Here is a 22,419-nt window from a genome sequence, read left to right on the forward strand (position 1 = left end):
GAGCAGGCTCCACCAACATTCCTTTAGGTTTGCACATGAAAGGTCATGACAGGTTAGGGGGAGTTGATGACTTTTATCACCTTGATCAATCAGTTAGTTTGTAGAATGCCCCAAAGTTGGGTCTCTGTGATATTCTCTCATGATTCAATTCAGGTTACACATCTTTGGCAACAATGTCATAGAAAATGTAGTCGTATTCTTCTCATTGCACTCAATCAGTGGTACAAGATTTCAGACTGTTCATTTATTGATGATAGTGATTTTTATCACTTGATTAAGGTGTTGCCTGCCAGGCTTCTGCCTCATAATTGTATGATCTTAGGTATAACTTAATCTTCTTTGGGTGGTGGGACACAAGACACTCAGATAGATGAAAGGCAGAACTCTTTGTTACTTACACTGCCAAATGGGAGAAAGCTCCCACACCAGAAGTTGCCCCCAGATACAGGGTAACAGCAAGGTGAAACTGTAGGAGGCAGTTATATATGCAAGCAGTATGTGATAGGGTTAGCTGTATTGCCTGGGCTTCCTAGGGATTGGATAGTTTGAGTAATTCCTCAGGTACAGTGATGAAGGATCTTCAGGTGTTACGTATCTGAGGTCTGCTGGAAGCTGGGTGCCTATTATAAGCCGCAGTATTAGAGCCCGATACAGGAAATGGTTGCGGTGAGGGCTGAGCAAACTACCCACAAAAAGGAATTCAGAGTTTTTATTATGAATCAAAACTGAGTTAAGGCAGTACTTGTCTAATATTGGATTACAGCCTCTGCATTGCTTTTTTCCCCTTTCCCTTTGTAATTAATAACATTTCATGGGGAGATACTCACAGCTGAAAATATCTAGGTTTTGTCAGGCACTCATTCTTTTAAATTTATTAATTTATGTCAGTATAGATTGACCTTTTTCTATTATCTTGGTCTCTTTTCTACTGACCTATAACATGATATTAGTTTCAAGTGTACAAGACGATTCACTCTTTGTATATATTGTGAACTCATCACAGTAAGTTGTCAACATCCATCACCATAGTTACAAAAATGTTTTTCTTGGGATGAGAACTTTGAAGATCTACTCTTGCAGCAACTTTCAAATATATAATACATCATTATTAACTGTAGTCACCATGCTGTACATTAAATCCCAGGACTTATTTATTTTCTAATTATCAGTCTGTACCTTTTGAACCTCTTCACTCATTTTGCCCACATCTTTTATTCAATGAGTTATGTTACTCTCAGTATTTATTGCTGATGTGGCCAGTGGAAGTAACGTTAAACTACATTTTATGTTCCTTTAACACATCCCTATCATTCTTTGGGCGCTTCCTTACTTTGCTTTAAAAGGATACTATCCTATAATCGAGTCCAAAGACGATCTTCCTATTTTAAGTTCAGCTGATTAGCAACCTTAATAACAAAGTCCCTTTGCCACGTAATGCCACATATTTGTAGGTGTGACACTGCAGGGCAAACAATGGGGGGCAAAACTGTCACCTCTTAGGAGCACTTAAACACTATCATCTGGCTTTCTGTTTGGGTTGGCTATTGTTACCAGGAACGAGTGGTGTGGCTGTGTAGGGAGGAGGGGTATCAAGCATTTCCGGTTTGAATTTGGCCTTCTTATACACGGTTCCTACTGGCCTATCTTGATCTCTTTGTTGTCAGGCTGTGGGGTGGCCTGTAGACTTTGGGGGAAGATCTGAAGGCTTCATCAAATATAGCTTGATGCTGGTCTTGGCAGACTAGTCAGTGATATGGGAAAGCAGTAGCGAAAGCAATAGTTACTGTTCATCGTTGACAGGTATGGTACGTTACCATAATTCTGGGTTAGAAATTGAAGTGGCCCAGTTACATATCTAAAGGGGTATAGCGGCAAAGAAGAGCTGAAATGAACACGAGGTGCTCTGAACAAGCATCTCTACATAGAAGCCAAGAGCCTTGCCTAATACTCCGGTGGTACACTAGATGGTAGAAATTTAAAAAGTGGCCATTAGGAGTGTCATCTTGGAGAAAACAGCCACCACCACCACCACAACGGTTTTGACTTTAACCGTTGGCCGGAAAAGTGAAAAAGTTCGAATTAATTCAACTCTAGGGCTTATAGCACGACAGGATTCTGTTTTACAGATTGGCATGGGCACAGCAGCTGAAGTACTGCGGGCCCCATTATCCTAGAAGAATTGGAGTTGTCTATGTTTTATTTATAGAGAGAACCAGAAATTTTACAAAGGGGTTGATGAATAATTAACAACCACTCAGATGAAGCTTGGAGGGAGGGGATCCAGCTATTTATGGAGGGCTCTTGGTATCCAGAGGTTTTGAGGCAAGAAAAGAACCAAAATTGTTGTGAAGGCTTTTTTGTCTCAGCTGGGTTTCCCAGAAGCAAACTCTGAAATGAAGATTTATGTGAAGTGATTTATTAAGGAAAGGATGTGAGGGGAAGTGGTAAAAAGGACTGGGGAACAGCTAGTAGAAGGTGAGGGATCAGCCAGCACTGTGCTGCAGGTGGCTTCAGCTGGTCCCACAGGGAGTGTGAGTTACTACTTAGAGTCGTTCCAACCAGCAGGAAGGGACACAGACTCTCATGCTCCCACTCCTGTCAGTCTTTCATCCAGGCCTGCCCTCGAGGGAAATAAATCTCAGCAATTCTGGCTCTCCACGCCCTGGGCAAAGTGAACTCTAAGAACCCAAGGGAAGTTTGCCAAAAAAGAGCCACAGGCGCTGGTTGTTGGACACGGAAGCTCAGGAAGCCAGGAGGGCATCTGGGCAGACAACAAGTTGCCACAATCACCTTCTGCTTACTACTGAATGGGAAACTTCCGATGGGGTGTGATCTGCCAGCTGCCCTGACCCACGAGAGGATCAGAGCAGGACAGAATGAATTCATAGGAAGGAACTGAGACACCAGCGACTCATTAAAAAAAGTTAAAGTCTAGGTTGCTATAGAGAAGGGGGAAGAGAGGAGGCAGAATCCATCAAAGCGGTGGAAATTTGAAGCAGAAAACACAGTATTTGCCTTCTTTCTTTCCTTCTTTCCTTCTTTCTTTCTTTCTTTCTTTCTTTCTTTCTTTCTTTCTTTCTTTCTTTCTTTCTTTTTAATGTTTATATACTTTGAGACAGAGCATATACGTGTGCGTAAGCAGGGGAGGAGCAGACAGAGAGGAGAGAGAGAGAATCCCAAGCAGGCTCCACACTGTCAGCACAGAGCCCAAAGTGGGGCTTGATCTCACGAACCCGTAAGATCATGACCTCAACACAAGTCAACAGTCAGATGCTTAAAGACGCTTAACTGACAGAGCCACTCAGGCGTCCCTTGGTATTTGTTTTCCAAGGAAAGAATCTATTTGGTTCTAAGCCAGCTTGCCTTTTCCTCCCCTAAACTTTCAGTCTCTGAAGTGATTTTTGAAATGATCCATTACTGAAACTCATAGGGAGAAGTTGATTAAACACACACACACACACACACACACACACACACACACACACAAAGACGTAAAAAATCCTGGTATCTTTATAGTTGTTTAGGAACTAAAATTTTATCATCAGGGTCTACCATTTCATGTTACCTTTTGGAGTCAATCTTTTTGTTTCTAAAACAATTTGATTTCAGAAGAATATTTGATATAGCATCTTCTGGCTATCAAGCCAATTTATAGAATAACTAAAGATACACAACTACAAATCACTTGGAAACACTTCACTCCCCATACTTACCAAAAAAACAAAAAGCAAGCAAACAAAATCCTCTAAGATGAGATTAGTGCTGGCTATAATGGGAGGGTCAGGAAGAGACCTTAGAAATCAACTAGTATTCTTTACCTGTCGATAGTTAGATGTAAAGGCGCCAAGGTAAGCGACGACTCCTGAGGAAATGAGGATATCACCTGTCAGGTTGATGTACAACTGGCCCAGCTCCAGAGCTGTAAGGCTCCATCGTGTTTTCTCACCCCCAAGGCCTCCAATCAACTGCTCGGCTCGGTCTAGCTTTTTGCTGCACAAGTCAACCTTAAAAGAAAAAAAAAAAAAGTCAGCTTTTCTCAACATCCACAAGTAGAATAAATTAAAAATTCTGCAAGATTTTGCCCTCGGAGAGAAATTATTTTTTTAATTACGAACTTTCATCTGGAATTTTTTTAACTCTTTAAAAAAATGTGAGCTATGTCACTTTCCAGCTACATCAAGACTGAAAACTCCATGACATGTTTTAGAATTTTCATAATAATGTACAATAAGCATGTATAATACAGTGAATACAGTTTATGAAATTCATAATGGATATTCATCATGTAGTGCAAGAATATCTCTATTTTCTCATTTTTAAAATGTTTATTCATTTTTTGAGAGAGAGACAGAGCGTGAGCGGGGGAGGGCAGAGAGAGAGAGAGAGAGAGGGAGACATAGATTCTGAAGCAGGCTCCAGGCTCTGAGCGGTCAGCACAGAGCCTCATGCAGATCTCAAACTCACAGACCATGAGATCATGACCTGAGCCGAAGTCGGACGCTTAACCTACTGAGCCACCCACGTACCCCAAGAATAGCTCTATTTAAGGAAATGATCTACAGCAGGAGATACTGCAATTTAGTTAAGTAATAAAGAACTTTCTCGCGAGTATGTTCTTCCTCAATTGTAAATACTCTAAATGTATTTTGTTTCAAACATCCCATCAAAATCTTCTCCTCATCTAACTTATGGCTGACTTAATGATAATTTTGTTTAATTTTTTTAAGTTTATTCATTTTGAGAGTGAGCACGCACGTGCCTGCACAAGTGGGGGAGGGGCAGAGAAAAGGAGAGACAGAATCCTGAGCAGGCTCTGCTCCATCACTGCAGAACCCTAAGCAGGGCTCAAACTCACAATCCGTGAAATCATGACCTGAGCTGAGATGGAGAGTTCAATGTTCAACCAACTGCACCACTCAGGCACACCAACTTAATCTTGATTTTAAAGGTTAAATGTTTAAAAGTAGTAATAATTTATGCTTACTTGTGAAGCATAATTTTCAAGTTGTTAAATTGTGTCAACCTTGTCACACACTTGCAATTAACCTTCAATTAGGACATCAATCAATAGCTGAGAGCCTACTTTGTGCAGAAGACTGTCAACCAAATGTGATTATATGTAATTGAGCAATGTGATTAAAAAAAGAAAAAGGATAATTATGACGGTGGAAAACTTGGAGAAAAGCCATTTCAACCCATGCAATGGCAATATTCCAGTAGAATGCCTAAATTATTTTAGTTTAATTTTAAATGACTTAGCATCATTATTCTTGGATAAAAACAAAACTAAGTAAAAGTTAGCTTAAGGTTCAAAATAAAATGAATTACATGAAGAGAAGTAGTAAACAGCTGATAAAAGCAGAGGCTTGTAGATTATTGTGGAGTAAGAATTTCGCTTATACTTTTTCCTAATGCATTAAAAATTTTTGTTTTAAATGTTTATTTATTTTTGACAGAGAGATAGAGAGAGGGGGAGGGAGGGGGAAGGGACAGAGAGAGAGGGGGACAGTGGATCTGAAGTGGGCTCTGTGCTGACATCAGTGAGTCTGATGTGGGGTTCGAACTCTTGAACCATGAGATCATGACCTGAGCTGAAGTGGGACACTGAGCCACCCAGACATCCCTCCTAATGCTATTAATATTGATATTAAAGGGGCACCTGGGTGGCTCAGTCAGTTGGGTATCCGACTTTGGCTCAGGTCATGATCTTGCGGTTTGTGGGCTCGAGCCCCGCATCTGGCTCTGTGCTGACAGCTCGGAGCCTGGAGCCTGCTTGAGTTCTGGGTCTCCCTCTCTCTCTGCCCCTCCCCTGCTTGTGCTCTGTCTCTCTGTCTCTCGAAAATGAATAAATGTAAAAAAAAAAAAAAAAGCTAAAAAAATATTGATATTAAATAAATGCTTTTAGACCAAAAGATATAAACTACTAAATTAGTTTATCTAAAGATAAGTTTAAAAAAGCAAATGGTATGTAATTGGTAAAAATTTTGGTACTTCCTAAATTTAAATCCTTTCTCTTTTAATTTTTCTTCTTTTAATATCTTCTGTCTTCCTAGTTTCCTTCTTCATTCTTTTTCCAATAATGTTTATAATCAACTGAATCATGTCTCAGATTACAATAAAGTTACCATCAGAAATTACTAAGTGAAAATATTTTAACTAAAATTTTTCCTCCAAAAGCAGATTTTTGGTCCACATATAAGCGTATGTTCATTTTACATGACCATGATTTCTAACATTTTATCATGAAAGATAAAAGTTTCAAACATATAGCAGAATTGACAATGTTTATAGTAAACTATATACCCACGTATTTTATTATTTAAACTAAATCTGACCACTTGGAAATCATGCCCTCTAATAAGTAATATTTCTAAAGATTAGCACAATGTCATATATTTGTACAAATATGGAATTTGTGGTTATATCGTATAGGAAGAAACAGTCTGCTACTGTGGTAAAGACCAGAGCTATTAGAGTCAGACTGTCTTCGTTCAGATTTTAGCCTTAATGCCTGGAAGCTGGGTTGACCACAGGCAAATTGTTTAACTTTCTGTGCTTTAGTTTCTTCAAAATGATACAAAAAGACTACCTCCTGCAGAAGGCTGTTTTGAGAATAAATGAGATAGTACATACTGCTCCCAAAACAGTAGTGACTTGCACTTAGTAAGCGCTCAATAAACATTGACTGTTATAAAATACTTTGACTTCTTTTTCCTGGAACGTAATCAGATTTGAGCAGTTGTTTGTTACAAACATTATCACCAAGGCAGAGCAATCTTTTTAGTCTTAGAATCATTTTCAGTGGACATAGTATGGTTCTTGGTATTGAGTTCTAATCTCAGCTGTGCCATTAACTCTTACACAGCCTAAGTCACTTAATTTTTTGGTTCTCCATTTCCTGATCTATAACATGGAGAATTATTTTAAAATTTCAAAACCGTTATTAGCTTACGGGCCATGCACAAACAGGCAATGGTGGATTTGGCCTGTGGGCCATAATTTGCCAATGGCAACTTCCCCAACCCGGAAGAAAACAGGATTGTTGCTGTTATTTGCTACAAGAAACATCATGCTCATTAAAGTAATGAAGATTTTCCCTTATTTGTCTATATTATCACATACCTGGTTTTCCAAATCTGCCTTCTTTTGTTTGTTTAGTTCCAGCGTATCCTGAAGCTTGGCCAGCTTGTCCTGAACTTCCTGTAGGGCTGCCTGCTTCTTTCTAAGACCATCCATTGCAATTTTAAGCTCCCCTTCAGCGGCAGCCAGTTTTATCTTTTTGGGAGCTACTATTTTTGCCACTCTGCAAAAAGGAAAATTCGAAAATCAGATATACATTTTATACTGTAGTACACTTCCTATCACTGAAATTTGCTTTTCTATCCTTACCAAACCTCAGAACATATCTTTATGCAAAACTGACCCTGATTCCTATAGTCTAGATTTCATCTAAGAATCAAACCTGACCCCAGCACTTAAGAAATGATGATTAAAACGGATACCAAATATGCATAACATTTTCAAATAAGTAATTTTTTTACTCACGGTAAAATATTACATTATTGACAGTATGAATATTGGTGATTTTACAAAAGGAGAACTGTGTATTTGTGCAAAATATTACAGTGTTTGCAGAAAACATTCTGATTTGTTAGGGCTTAATTTGTAGGAGAGGGTGAGGTGTTTTATCTATGTCATTTTGCTTTTTAAACATTTTCAGAATATACCTTTAACTAAAACCAGCCGTCTTATAAGTATGTAGGTTGGTAACAGCAGGGAAGATATAAGAAAAAGAATGGATCTAAATTATCGTCTATTGGGAAAATGGAGTCAGTGGTGTTAGCTTTCTAAATAAATGTCAAAATATTAAACTGCATCATTAACATTCATGATCCAAAATATACGCAGCGTGTACTATATGCGCACAATTATTCAAACGGTGTAGGAGTTTGAAAGACTTCCTATAACTGTTGCTCTTTGAAGAATAAACCAGTAATTTGTTTTGTAAAAGATATATATATAGGGGCGCCTGGGTGGCGCAGTCGGTTAGGCGTCCGACTTCAGCCAGGTCACGATCTCGCGGTCCGTGAGTTCGAGCCCCGCATCAGGCTCTGGGCTGATGGCTCAGAGCCTGGAGCCTGTTTCCGATTCTGTTTCTCCCTCTCTCTCTCTCTGCCCCTCCCCTGTTCATGCTCTGTCTCTCTCTGTCCCAAAAATAAACAAACCTTGAAAAAAAAAAAGATATATATATATATATATATATATATATATATATATATATATATTCTCACACAATCATCAAAAAAAGGCTCCTTGTCTCACAAAGAATATATATTATACTAGTGGTTTTCAAAATGTGGTCCAAGGCATGCTTCATCCCCTTCAGGGAGTCCATGAGATCCTCTAGTGTCCAACTAAAACGTCTGTGTTTAGGCTGTATTTTCTTCATATACTTCAATTGAAACAATATACTGCAACAGATAGAAGAAACAGATTGGCGTGCCCAGCTGTCTTCTATTGGACACATATCAAAGAGATTTACAAAACTATAAAACACCACTACTGTTTTCATAATTTTTTGTGTGAAAAATGTGGATTAAAAAAAATAAGTTACTTATGTAACATGTAATGTTTTTATGAATTAATAGTTGTTCAAATTTCTCCATTTCAACTTCTAATATGGTAGATAAGCAAAAGGGTTTGGTGTGTTCAAGAATTTTTAAGAGTATAAAGGGTTCCTGAGTCCAAAAAAGTTTCAGCACACTCTATTATACCATATAATTGGTACAGTCTTGCCTCCAGTAGATATGTACACATACAGCAGGTATTAGATGTGATTTTCCAAGGAGCCTCTCACCTGTATAGCTTTTAAGTTTTATATTCTCTAAATGACCAAATGGGAAAATAAAACATAGCTGGGTTTTGTGGGTTTTTTTAAATGTTTTTTTCTTAATGTTTTTATTTATTTTTGAGACAGAGACAGAGCATGAGCAGGGAAGGGGCAGAGAGAGAGAGGGAGACACAGAATCGGAAGCAGGCTCCAGGCTCTGAGCCATCAGCACAGAGCCCGATGCGGGGCTCGAACTCACAGACTGTGAGATCATGACCTGAGCTGAAGTCGGACGCTCAACCGACTGAGCCACCCAGGAGCCCCTGTGGGGTTTTTTTCAGTCAGTACTTACTTATCATATGAATCCATTGCTATGACCCATTTGCACAGACCTTCAGCTGCCGTGGAAGCATTTCTAATCTTTTCTGGAACAAAATCTGGGTTTGGAATATAATGTTTTCTTATGATATTCATATAAGCTGCTGGAATGTTGTCCTTGTCATATTCATGAAGTGACTGTAGAAATCGGATGTCACCAAGAAGTCTCTTAGCTGGACCCCAGAAATCCTCTATTTTTTTTCCTGAACCTGTTGGGTCAGGGATTTTGTCAGCTTTGATGCCTTTCAAGATGCATATAGCTTCCATAACAAGCTTGACACCAGCAGGAGGACTCTTCATGGATTTTACCACTGTAATGTCCTTGAAATAACAACATGCTAAGTATGAGGAAAGAACTGTTTGTTTATGCATGACTTATAATCGGCTCCTATTTTCAAACTAAACCATAAGATACAGAAACTCATTCTGTTCATTGTGTAGAAATAGTGGCAGTGATAGAATTGTGCCAAAAAGCATTGAGAAGTTTGTCCCAAAGTTAAACATGAAAAAGAAAAGTGGAAAGATACCTTAATGTGAGATTACTTATGACATAAAGTCTACTTCGAAAATGCTTAAGAGAGATCTGACTGTTGCAAAATAAGAGTTTTATAGCTTCTTAAAAACTATAAAAGCAATAGATGTAAACGTTAGAAAATACAGAGAAATTATACAAACAAAAGTCTCCTATAATCCCATATTAGCTAGTTAACTACTGGAAATATTTTTATTTACATTTCTTCCCTATGTTCTTCTGTGTATATATAGGCTACAAATTAGTGTATATGCTACATTTTGACCAATGGAATTATAGTATACATAACATAATGCTGTTTTAAAACTTTTTATATTTCAATAACAATATATAGCGGACATCCTTTCACGCTATGAAACACTTCATTTTAATGGCTGCATGACCTTCTGATGTATAGATATGAACCATAAGTCTCATGCCCTATGTCTCTTCCTCTATTTTTTACTATTATAATTTCCATGCTGAATTAAGAACTTTATGTCTTTTGTTTTTAAAGCTTTGGACACATATTGACAAACTACTCTCCATAAAGTATATAAGGATGCCTGTTTTACTACATATACGCTTAGCAACAATGCCAGGCATTCTGACAGGCAAAAGAAATATTTTAATCTGTATTTCTTAAAATATAAATGAAGTAGGATAGATCTTCATATGTTTATTGACTATTTGCATTTCCTCTTTTGTGAATTACTTCTTTATATCGTTTACTCTCTTATCTTACGGCTATTTTTTTCTTATTGATTTTTAAGAGCTTTTCACATAGAGGCATATTAATCTTTTGTTTGCCATGTAGTTTAAATATTTTCCCCCCGTGTTTCTACACTTCTGTGATGTTTATAACAAAAAAAAATGTGTTGTTTTTAGGGACTAAAATTTATGACTTAAAGAATTTTATTAGTTATGAAAAAACAGAAAAGTATCCAGAGCATATATATTACAAATAATTTTGCTTAGTTTTTTTTTTTTTCTGATTTCTCTCATATCAAAGAAATCCAAGGACCTAATCCACTCCAAGATATAAACATGACCTGCATTTTCTACTGTTTTATAGTAATATAGCTATTTATATTTACATTTCAATCATTCTGAAATCTATTTTGAAGTGAGGTGTGAAGAAAGGATCTAATCGTCTCTCCTACCTCCACCCAAAAGTTTAGTCACGATTCTCAACACTACTTTTAAATTTTTTTTTTTCAACGTTTATTTATTTTTGGGACAGAGAGAGACAGAGCATGAACAGGGGAGGGGCAGAGAGAGAGGGAGACACAGAATCGGAAACAGGCTCCGGGCTCTGAGCCATCAGCCCAGAGCCCGACGCGGGGCTCGAACTCACGGACCGCGAGATCGTGACCTGGCTGAAGTCGGACGCTTAACCGACTGCGCCACCCAGGCGCCCCAACACTACTTTTAAAAATCACCTTCATCTTTCTTAACTGAAACCCTTTCACATCTAAATTTTTATTACTACATTTCATCAAGTTTAAGACAAGCTATTATAAAGTATAACATTGTAAGGCATATTATTAAGTATCACAAAAATAAAAAACCCAAAACACTAACAAACATTAACACATTATGTTATCACATCTATTGTAAGGTAGATATCAATTACAAAAGCGTCTACGAAAAAGGTGCACCTCAGAATCAAAATATATACTTAAAGTCTTGTGCTTCTGTCCACTATTGTGCTGCGAAGTTATTGTGCAAAGTTCTTAAAAGAACAGAGCTTTCAAGGTAGGTTATAAAACTTGGCAGCTTTCTTCTCTTCCAAAATTCTTTTTAATTAAAAAAGTTTTTTTAATGTTTATATTAGAGAGAGAGAGGGAGAGACAGAGAGAGAGGAAGAGAGAGACAACATGAGTGGGGGAAGGACACAGAGAGAGGGAGACACAGAATCCAAGGCAGGCTCAGGCTCTGAGCTGTCAGCACAGAGCCCCACGCAGGGCTCCAACCCACGAACTGCAAGATCGTGATCTGAGCTGAAGTCGGAGGCTTAACCAACTAAGCGACCCGGGCGCCCCTACTTTTCCCAAATTCATGGGCGCACGCATTGCTTTTTTGCCAGGCCAATTAGAAAATGATTTCGATTGCATTAAATGTGGAGACTAATTGGGACAGACAGAGCAGATGGTAGGCCACAACGGTAAACACTCTCAGGCTGTGATGATGCGTGTCTTCAAGAGTGTCACCGTGTTCTCACCTGTGCCGTGAGAGTATCAAGGGCAGACAGCGCCGACTCTAATATCGGCAAGGCCCCCGCCAGGTCAGCGTCACACTCGTCTTTGATGGCTTTGGCGGCCATAGCTTGTTCGTTTGCTATGGTCTCATCAGCTTTCACTATTTTTTCAGTTTTGGCGACTTCCGCCGACTCCCTCTCGATGACTGCCATCATTTCATCCACCTCTTTGCTGGCAACTTTTAATTGTGGATGTAGAGCTTCTAACTCAGATTGCATGGTGGCTACTTGGGATGCAGCGGAATCCAGTTTGTCCAAACCCACTTCATACCTCTTCTTCATTGTCATTACTTCACTGGGAGCAAACAGATAAAACAAGGTTAGGCATCAAGTTCTGTATCCTTTAAGGAAAAAAAAAAAATTCTTGAGCTTTGCAGAATTTTTCCAGACATCACTAAGGGAGCGGTATGGAAGATTTTCACATCACCATTTGTCAAAAAATAGGAACTTTAGAACACTGCATTGTGCACGATTAAGAGCCAAAAATAAGCCGTGCTTGTTTTTCTATTTCCACTACCTAGCCCAATATCCAGGCATGTCACAGAAATTCAAAAGTTATTCTGTGATTTATTAGATACTAGGCATAAGGCAAGGAGTGCTCTTTATCAAAATGAATGGCATGCCCTCTAAGTTTAGTCACTTTGGGAAGTTTATTACTACAACACTAATGTTCCTTAAAACCTTTTTACAATCATATCTTTCAAATAGACTTCAGGGACCGAAATATAGGACTTTGAATGCTTGCAAAGGTGGCCGATGATTTTAAGAAGTGTTCAATATCTTGAAATAATTTTTTACGAAGACAAAAGTGACAAATAGGATAGATAATACAACTCAACACTTTTTTGGTACAAAATGACTACAAGGTAATAATACTTGATTAGGAATATAGTAGTATTTTAATGTGCTTTAAATTTTTTATCTGCATTCATATATGTCTCTGGATAATTATCCATTAAATGTAGAGAAACTCTTCTTTATAATTTGTTTCTTTATATCTATCTATCTATCTATCTATCATCTATCTATTTAGAGAAAGCATGAGTGTGCACAAGTAGGGGAGGGGCAGAGAGAAAGGGAGGGAGGGAGGGAGGGAGGAAGGAAGGGAGAGAGAGAGAGAGAGAGAGAGAGAGAGAGAGAGAGAGAGAGAGAGAGAGAGAGAGGATTCCAAGCAGGCACTGCACTGTCAGCACGGAGCCCAGTGCAAGGCTCGAACTCACCAACTGTGAGATCAGGACCTGAGCCAAAATCCATAGTCAAATGCTTAACCAACTGAGCCACTCAGGTGCTCCTAATTTGTTTCATTTTAAGTATTTGATATACCACAATGTTTCAAAGTAAAAGGTGACACATTTTTGAAATCATCTTCAAAAAGGAGGTTGGAGTAGATAACAAACCAACCTGATAACTGTCTAAAGGCAGAAGCACGCCCTTCAGCTGAGGGCTTATCTGATCCAAGCTGGAATCGGTTAACCAGGGGAACATTAAAAAGACGGCCACAGAGGGGTTAAAAAAAAAAAAATTTAGAAGTGAGGGTATGCCAAATGGCTAATAGACACATGAAACGATGCTGAACATCACTCACCATCAGGGAAACACAAATTAAAACCACAATGAGATACTAGCTCACACCTATCAGAATAGCTAAATTTAACAACTCAAGAAACAACAGATGTTGGCGAGGATACAGAGAAAGGGGAACCCTCTTGCACTGTTGCTGGGAATGCAATCTGGTGCAGCCACTCTGGAAAACAGTATGGAGGTTACTCAAAACGTTAAAAATACAACTACCCTACCACCCAGCAATTACACTCCTGAATATTTACCCAAAGGATACAAAAATATGGGGCACATGCACCCAAATGTTTGCCCAAAGGATACAAAGGGGTATATGCACCCAAATGTTTACAGCAACATTATCAACAATGGCCAAATTATGGAAAGATCCCAAACGTCCGTCAACTGATGAATGGATAAAGAAGATGTGGTATGCATCTACAATGGAATATTACACAGCCATAAAAAGAATGAAATCTTGCCATTTGCAATGATATGAATGGAACTAGAGTGTATTATGCTAAATTAAATATGTCAGTCAGAGAAAGACAAATGCCATATGATTTCACTCATGTGGAATTTAAGAAACAAAACAGAGGAACAGAGCAGAAGAGAAGGAAAAATAAAATAACATAAAAACAGAGAGGGAGGCAAACCATAAGACACTCTTAACTATAGAACTGAGCATTGCTGCAGGAGAGGTGGGCAGAGAATAGGCTAAATGGGTGATGGGCATTAAGGAGGACACTTGTTGGGATAAGCACTGGGTGTTATATGAATCACTAAATTCTACTCCTGAAACCAATACTACACCACATGTTAACTAACCTGAATTTAAATAAAAGCTTGGAAGAAAAAAAAAGAAATGGTGAGGGTATACCATGTTTTGTCATACGTTGTTGATTCCCTCTGAATCAGCAAAATACTTGACATAATGGGAACTGAGGGGAGTGGATACACGATACCGTATTATCTGTGAGTCTGGTTTTAGTTGAACAAAACAGGAAAGGTCTCACTCCTGCCGGCTTGAAGAGTTTTCATATTGTGGCTCATCCCATGTGATGATTTGCTAGCTAAACTCTTGGTGTCCTGGCCGTTGACCTGCTTGCTTCTAGGCTACCATAGTGCCTGGCTCTAAAGACATCTGAAGGCATTAGCCATTAAGGGAAGAGTAACCACAGGATGGGGATACTGGTTGAGGTAAAGGAGAATTTTTTTTTATAAGAGAGGAAGATTTGAAAGGCAAAGAAGAATATTGAAAAAATTCCTAGAAAATTACTGCTTTCAATCCTCCTATAACTTTCTATCTCATTTTCATAATATTTCTTTCAGTTAGGATGGCCTTAAACCTTGTGAGCGTACAATCAAATAGAGATATAAGTGACCAAAATTTATTTTTTAATTTTTTTTTACATTTATTTATTTTTGAGAAACAGAGTGAGACAAAGTGTGAGTGGGGGAGGGGCAGAGAGAGAGGGAGACACAGAATCTGAAGCAAGCTCCAGACTCTGAGCCGTCAGCACAGAGCCTGATGGCGGGGCTCGAACCCACGAACTGTGAGATCATGACCTGAGCCGAAGTTGGACGCTCAACCGACTGAGCCACCCAGGCGCCCCTAAGTGACCAAAATTTAATCAGACTCTCTAAAAGGTGTCAATCCTCCTGGATGGGAAAATATGGAAGAAAAAAAAAAAGGCAAGATTCCTTTAAGTTAAAGATCATAAGATCTATATGAAAAGATAATTATTTTGACAGCCAAAGCAATTATAAAATTCAGCCAATTCATGTAGCAGCCCTGGGTAGGGGTTGCAGATTTCACTAGGTAGATACAGAAAGTACTAATAGTAGGATTCAAACACAGGGGTATGGATCATGGTGCACAGGAAGGCCCGGGCACCCGAGCTGGAGAAGGTATTACAATAGTCACTGTCAATATGGATGAGGAGGGTCCTACCAGGATCTAGGTAGCATCCTGGACAGTACGAGAAAAGGTGCTTCAAATGCTTCACATAGTCGGTTAGCACAGCAAGATTTAAAATTAACAGTTAATATGCAAGCATTAATCTTTGTATTAATATTTTTGTGGCATGAAATCTGTGCACATTGGTGTTTTAAGTATATATTTTTAATATTTAGAAGAATTTGGTCTGTTAGACTAACAGATTAACCCTATAGTCCAGTATAAATTGTGCAACTGAGCAAGAGATAGACTCTGTTTTTTGTTGTGTTTTTTTTTTTTTAATTTACATCCAAGTTAGTTAGCATATAGTACAACAATGATTTCGGGAGTAAGGGTACCCCTTACCCATTTAGCCCATCCCCCCTTCTACAATCCCTCCAGTAACCCTCTGTTTGTTCTCTATATTTAAAATATACTTCTGTTTTAAGGTAAAAATATATCAAAGTTTATAGATAATATTCAAACAATTAAAGGAACGTAAGGCTCACCCTATGTATTAGTTTAACTAACTAGATTTTATAAATTATTTAAGGACCTAGGAAAGTTTGATTGGTTAAATCAGACCTCAAAGGGAAATAAAAACTATTAAAGATTATAAATGCAATGTAAAAAAAATTTATTTAAATAACTTTTTGAATATGACCAAACATTAGCTAAAAGCTTAGAAGGCAGATCACTAAAACTAAAACTTTCTAGCTTAAAATAATGTTTTTACATTTTATAATATATTGAGTGTTTTATGGAACCACAGAAGCTTCTGAATAATACTTTTGCACTATAAGTCACCCTCAACGACATTAAGAACTCACACTGATACATTCTGTAGTATGTCAAGCTGATTGATATTTCTATCAATGTTTTCAAACGAAAGTTTAAAGAAGGAAAGTTGGCTAGGTAGACAGAGTAGCTGTCTCTGGGTTTCAGCTACTCTGCAGTTTTATCTAATTACTTACCAAAAAAAAAATTCTCTCTATTGGTGTTTACTCAATATCACTGTCAAAGGATCCTGGAGTCCTAGCCCAGCTCTGAGAGGCCCACCTTTATTCTTTCAACAACTATGATTATGCACTTAGGATGTTCAAGACAATGCATCAGACCTTCTCCCAATCCTACAAATGTTTGTGGAATACATCATTTAAAGATTTAACAAAACTCACAGTTCATATATATGTATATGCATATGCAAAATAAATCTCTTTAACATCATAACCATGTCATTTTTGTACAAATATTTTTAAACCACCATTGCTTACTTAGAAATATGAAATTTCATTTTTACCTTCTTTTCTTTTCCAACAACAGTTTGAAAGTGGAGATTAATTCAAGATAAGAAGTAGGAGTCACATAATTGTATCTTTGAAGTTCAACAAAGAAGGATGTTGATAAATCTATAGTAGAAGTGTGGAAGCTTTTACACATGTTGATACAGCCTTCTCGTATTTCGTCTGACATTTCAATTTCTTCCAAGAAGCGTGAGGCAACTGCCTGGAGAGCATCTTCAGGCCATGACTAAATATAAGATAAATGCTTTAGCACTTGATCAAAATGACTAGTGGAAGTCTGTTACTACTGCAGTCCTTAGTAATTTATGGGTGTTTGAAATGGAAGGGGACACATGAAGAATGGGGCAGGAGGGACACTTCCATGAGGAACTTCTTCTTCCCCCCACACAAGGACTTCAATGCTTAGGACAGGGAGCCAGTAGCTAGTGCAAGTAATATTAACTCTTCATGGCTTGCTCAAAGGTTAAAAAAATTGTTCATGAGTATTGTAGGAGCAAGGAAGAGGAAAGAACTAAACTTATGGAATGTCCATTTCTGTGTGCATCCTACTGGTATTATCTCATTTAATTCTCCCAATTAATTCTCCCTAGTAAATGTTATTATCCTTTCCCCTAAACTCCAGAATCATATGAACAACTATCTCCTTGATTCCTCCTGTATCTCCAACAAGTCCAAAACATGTCCCAAACTATCTACCCCAAAATGGTTGCTGTCTTCCCCAACTTAGTGAACATCACCACCATCCACCCCATGCTCCAGCCAAAATGCAGGAATCATCCTTGGTAACTCTCCTGTTCCTCAACCTTCCATCCATCCCATAAACAAGTTCTGTGGTCACTGACCCTACAGTAGCTTCCAAATCCTTTCTCTTCTTCCTACGTCTACAACAACCACCCCAATTCAACTCTGTTTTCATCTGCTTGAAATATTCCAACAGTGTTCTAACTGGTCTCCCTCCTTGTGTGCTCTCTACACCTGGCAAGGTGGTTTTTTCAAAATGTAAATCATCTCATCTCTCCAATTTATAATCGTTCAAAGACTTCCCAGTATATTTCAAATCCAAAACCAACTTATAAATCTCTGCCTGTCACACGGTTCTTCCCACCTTTCTGACCTCACTTCTGCTGCTTTTCCCTCAGTTCTTCTGCACCTGCTACCCCATGTTACTTCACACACTCATTCCTTCCACAGTCCCTTGCCTTCACTAGATATGCCGAGGTCCTCTCAGTACTGACGCTTTTTGTCTGCCTTGTTTCCTTGTAAAGATCACCTACTCAGAAAGCCTTTTACTCCCCATATGCTAGCCTGAGAACAGAATGATTTTTTGTTAATTTGTCTGTCTCTAGAAAGTAAGCTCGAGGAGTGCAGAAGCCCCATCTATTTCATTTTTTTTCTTTTTTTTGCTTCCAGCATTTAGGATCGTACCTGCTATTGAGCAAGAGTTCCATAAATATGTTTTGCATGAAACAATCGTAGCAGGAAATGGAAGAGCAGAGGGGTTATGTCAATTCCCCAAGGTCAAAAATGCTTAGAGGTTGGCTCTCCCTCATGGGACCTCTGCCACAGCCCACAAACTTCCCACCACACACTCTGGTCTCATCTGCTCTGTGCTTCCTCATTCTGAAGTTTACTACCAAAAGTATCACTCTGGATTTCTTCCTTTTGACTTCCTGCTGGATTTGACTATCAGAAAAAGATTGGAGGGTGGAGGCAGGCACATTTATGTCCTCCCTTCCTTTCCAGCAGAAGCTTAGGTAGGTTTTGGGTTCCTGCTCCTGTCAGGTAGTCCTACTTCCACAGCTCCAAGCTCCAGCGACACATTCTCCTCCCAATGCCCCTTTATACCCAAATTATAATAACAACTCCTTACTATGTTCCACCCCTTCCTCGCTGTTTCACCATCTCCTCTCAGTTCATTTACCCCCACCTACACCTCTGTGAGCGGTGCCTTCATTCATCTTTTCTCAGTGGAGCCTTCCAGTGTGCTGATCCCTGTCAGGACCCTGACTGACACCCAAATTTATCCTAAAACCTTCTATAGTATATTGAGGTTAATGATGGTATTTATTAAGAATAAAATGTTTTGTTTTCTATCATGAAGATTTTTTGAACTAGAAAATTCTTGTAGTTTAGATGATTCTGCTAAACTACTTTTTTTTTTTGGAGGGGGGAGTCTATAAAGTAAGTCAAGATGATGATGACGACACAACATTTTTAGAAGTCTATCTAAAATTTACATGGCAATACCTGAAACCAGTCAATGGTACAGCAGTTAACAAGAGCAGGGAACTTCCTAAGGCGAATCCGAAATGCATCTCCAATGGGACTCATGGCGAGGACCACGTGCAGTTGGTTGCGGCAGCGATCGAGAAACATATTGAAAAGAGCTATGGGGCTTCCATCTGTTTGTTTGGTTTTATCCCGTTGGCGATCTAACTGACGCATCTTATCACAGATCTCCTGCTTCTCATCTAATGCAAAGAGATTTGGAACCTCCCCAGCATTCAGCAGATTGTTGACATCTTCTAGAAATGACTCCCTTTTAATCTGAGTGTCTGTAAACAGGAAGACACCGTGCATCTCACCTTCGGCGCATTTCCTCAAGATGACCTTTAGATCTTCGTGCCACTCAGAAGTACCATAGCCCTTGGAGATTTCAACCTGAAAAACTGTATACTCAGCCATGTGGGCAGCTAATCTGGTGACAGACTGCCTTCCACTCCCTCCAACACCAACCAGAAGAGCATGGCTGCGCGGCTGCTTCAGGATCCTGGAAATCCTGCTGATGTGTTCTATGGCAAATCGGAATAAGACGAGGTTCATGGTTTTTTTGCTCATATTGTTGTATTCTTCTAGGTGAACTTCTACTATCATCCGAAGATGGTCCACATCTGCAACTTCTCTATAGTTGGTGTCCTCCCTCCTAGGATCGTGGAAATCACAAAACATTAAGCTCCGCAAGTCGTCTTCTCCTACGACTCCATCATTATCAAAGTCTAAAGCTTGGAAAAGCTCATGAAAATCTTCATCCATGTATTTTACCAAAATTTCTTGAATGTAGTTGATAAGCCAACTTCTATCTGCATTATCCAGAAGGCGATCATAATACACTCTAAGGACCTGTAATGATAATCAAGAAGCAGCATTAGGAATGGATTCTTCTATTTTTGTAGTTTTATTTACATATTAATCTCAAGTAGTATAAAAAGTACTCTCAGGAAATTTACTTTTCTTTAAATCTAAATAGGCCCATATTTATTAAAAATTTGTATTTCTTATTACAAACTTTTCTTTTTTTTTTTTCTTTTTTTCTTTTTTTTTTTTTTTTTTTTTTTTTTTTTTTTACAAACCAAAGACCAGGTTCAGACGAACTGTGGCGTTCTGTTATGGTAGCCCTAGCAGACTGATACACGTATCATATAAGCAATGCATATATTTGTCAGCAAAACTTCTGGCATTTGGGGGCAATTACTAAACCTGTCTGCATCAGCTTCTTTATGTATAGAATGGAAATAGTAATACCTGCACTGCATTACATTACAACCATTAATCTACTTTCTGTCACTACAAATTTTCTTACTCTGCACATTTCATGTAAATGGGATCATATAATATGTCACCTTTTTGTGTCTGGCTTCTTTCACTTGGCATGATGCTTTCTAGGTTCATTTATGTTGTAGCATGCATCAGTATTTCTTTTCAGGGCTGAATAAAATTCCACTATATATATATATATATATATATATATATATATATATGATCTATCTATCTATATGTCACATTTTGTTTATTCATCAGCTGATGTATATCTGAGTTGTTTCCAGTTTGGGGCTATTATGAATAATTCTAATATTTGGGTATAGGTTTTTGTGTGGACATGTGTTTTCTATTCTCTTGGGTACATGGCTAGGAGCAGAATTGCTGGTATCTCTATGTTTAACATTTTAAGGAACTACCAAGCTGTTTTTCAAAGTAGGTGCACCAGTTTTCATTTCCATAAGCAGTACATGAGGGCTATGATTCCACGACCATCCTTGCCTGTTTTTTTTTTTTTATTGCAGCCATCTTAGTGGGTGTGAGGTAAACTTCACTGGGGTGGTGATTTGCATTTCGCTGATGACTAAAGATGTTGAACATCTTTTCACGTGCTTATTGGCCATATCATCTTTGGAGACATGTCGATTCAAATGTTTTTCCCACTTTTAAATTGGGTTATTTGTCTTCTACTGTTGAGTTGTAATAATTCTTTATGTTTTCTGGATATTAGACACTGATCAGATCTATGCCTTGAAGCTATTTTTCCCCATTCTACAGGCTATCTTTTCACTATCTAGATAGTGTCCTTTGTAGCATGAAAATGTTTAACTTTGATGACATCCAATTTATTTTTTCTTTGGATCCCTTGTGCAGACTATTTATATTTAACAAGCAAATCAGATGTTATGCATGCTAACATTTGAAAGCCATGGAGAAACCAAAGGGAATGTAAACTAGTAAGCCAGTTTCATACCTTGAAAACTATTTAGTAAAATTATATTAGGTCCTCTAGTTTGGTGAAAGGGTCTGGAAAGGAAAAGGACACTTAGCGTAGTATCTGACATATATTAGACCCTCAGGAAATCTTTTTTGAGTGAATAGAAACAAAGCCCAAATAGAGTGCTAAGTAAGTTCAATCACTTCATATTTTTTGAAGTGTTGAGAACAATGTGCCTAGCCCTGTTCTCAGCACTGTGGATAAATCAGTGACAAAAAATAAAAAAATAAAAAGCAACTCTGCCCTCATGGAGCTTGCCCACTATCTGAGAGAGATGGACAATAAACAAAACAAATAAATTATATGGCATGTTAGATGCTGACAAATGCTATGAAAATAAGAAAAATAGAGCAAGTCAAGAAAGACTGGAACCGTTGATGGGGTATGAGCCTGTATTCACGAGGGTGGTCAATGTGGACCTCATCGACAGGGAGACATTTGATCAAAGGCAGTATAAAGCTAACCCACAGGATCAATATCTGGGGTAAGAGCATTCCAGGAAGAGAGAATAGCCAGGAGGCATGTGCTGATGGTGAAGACTCAATGAATGTGAGAGAAGGAGGCAGCCTGAGGGGAACCAGGAAAGAGGTACACATATAACATCTTATGGGCCACCAGACTTTTATTTTTAATCCCTCTTAATAAAGTGCTATTATAAGGTTTTGAACTGAGGACTTAAACTCATTATGTTATATGAAGTAGCCATTAAAAATCGCAAGTTATTGGGGCACCTGGGTGGCTCAGTCAATTAAGCATCTGACTTCAGCTCAGGCCATGGTTCGTGGGATCGAGCCCCACGTCGGGCTCTGTGCTGAATGCTTGCTCAGAGCCTGGAGCCTGCTTCGGATTCTGGGTCTCCTCTCTCTGCCCCTCCCCCGTTAGCACTCTGTTTCACTCTCTCAAAAATAAATAAAGGTAATAAAAAAAAGTTTTTTAATAAAAAAATTGCAAGTTATTATATTAAGGATCTCATTAAATGGCCTAAGAGCTCAACAGCCAGCGTCAAAACTCAATAATCTACCATCAAAGGCAGCATAAGATTTGGAAAAGTATAAAGAGTAATGGCACATACTATAAGTATATAATAGCACATATGAACTGCTCCC

At 38.4% G+C, this 22,419-nt stretch overlaps 1 protein-coding gene across 5 annotated transcripts in view; it reads right to left on the reverse strand.

Moving 5' to 3' along the window:
• DNAH7 (dynein axonemal heavy chain 7) overlaps positions 1-22,419 on the reverse strand; it is a 277,543-nt gene that overhangs the window by 107,140 nt on the left and 147,984 nt on the right. For all 5 annotated transcript variants that reach the window (XM_045480573.1, XM_045480572.1, XM_045480576.1 and 2 more), the window contains 6 exons: positions 19,027-19,899; positions 16,776-17,005; positions 11,944-12,274; positions 9,183-9,529; positions 7,123-7,303; positions 3,819-4,004 (listed from right to left, as the gene is read on the reverse strand). In XM_045480573.1, coding sequence (XP_045336529.1) covers positions 3,819-4,004; positions 7,123-7,303; positions 9,183-9,529; positions 11,944-12,274; positions 16,776-17,005; positions 19,027-19,899 — 2,148 coding nt within the window. The remainder of the gene's footprint in view (positions 1-3,818; positions 4,005-7,122; positions 7,304-9,182; positions 9,530-11,943; positions 12,275-16,775; positions 17,006-19,026; positions 19,900-22,419) is intronic.

The sequence above is a fragment of the Leopardus geoffroyi genome, chromosome C1 (assembly GCF_018350155.1).
Source record: "Leopardus geoffroyi isolate Oge1 chromosome C1, O.geoffroyi_Oge1_pat1.0, whole genome shotgun sequence".
NCBI lineage: Eukaryota > Metazoa > Chordata > Mammalia > Carnivora > Felidae > Leopardus > Leopardus geoffroyi.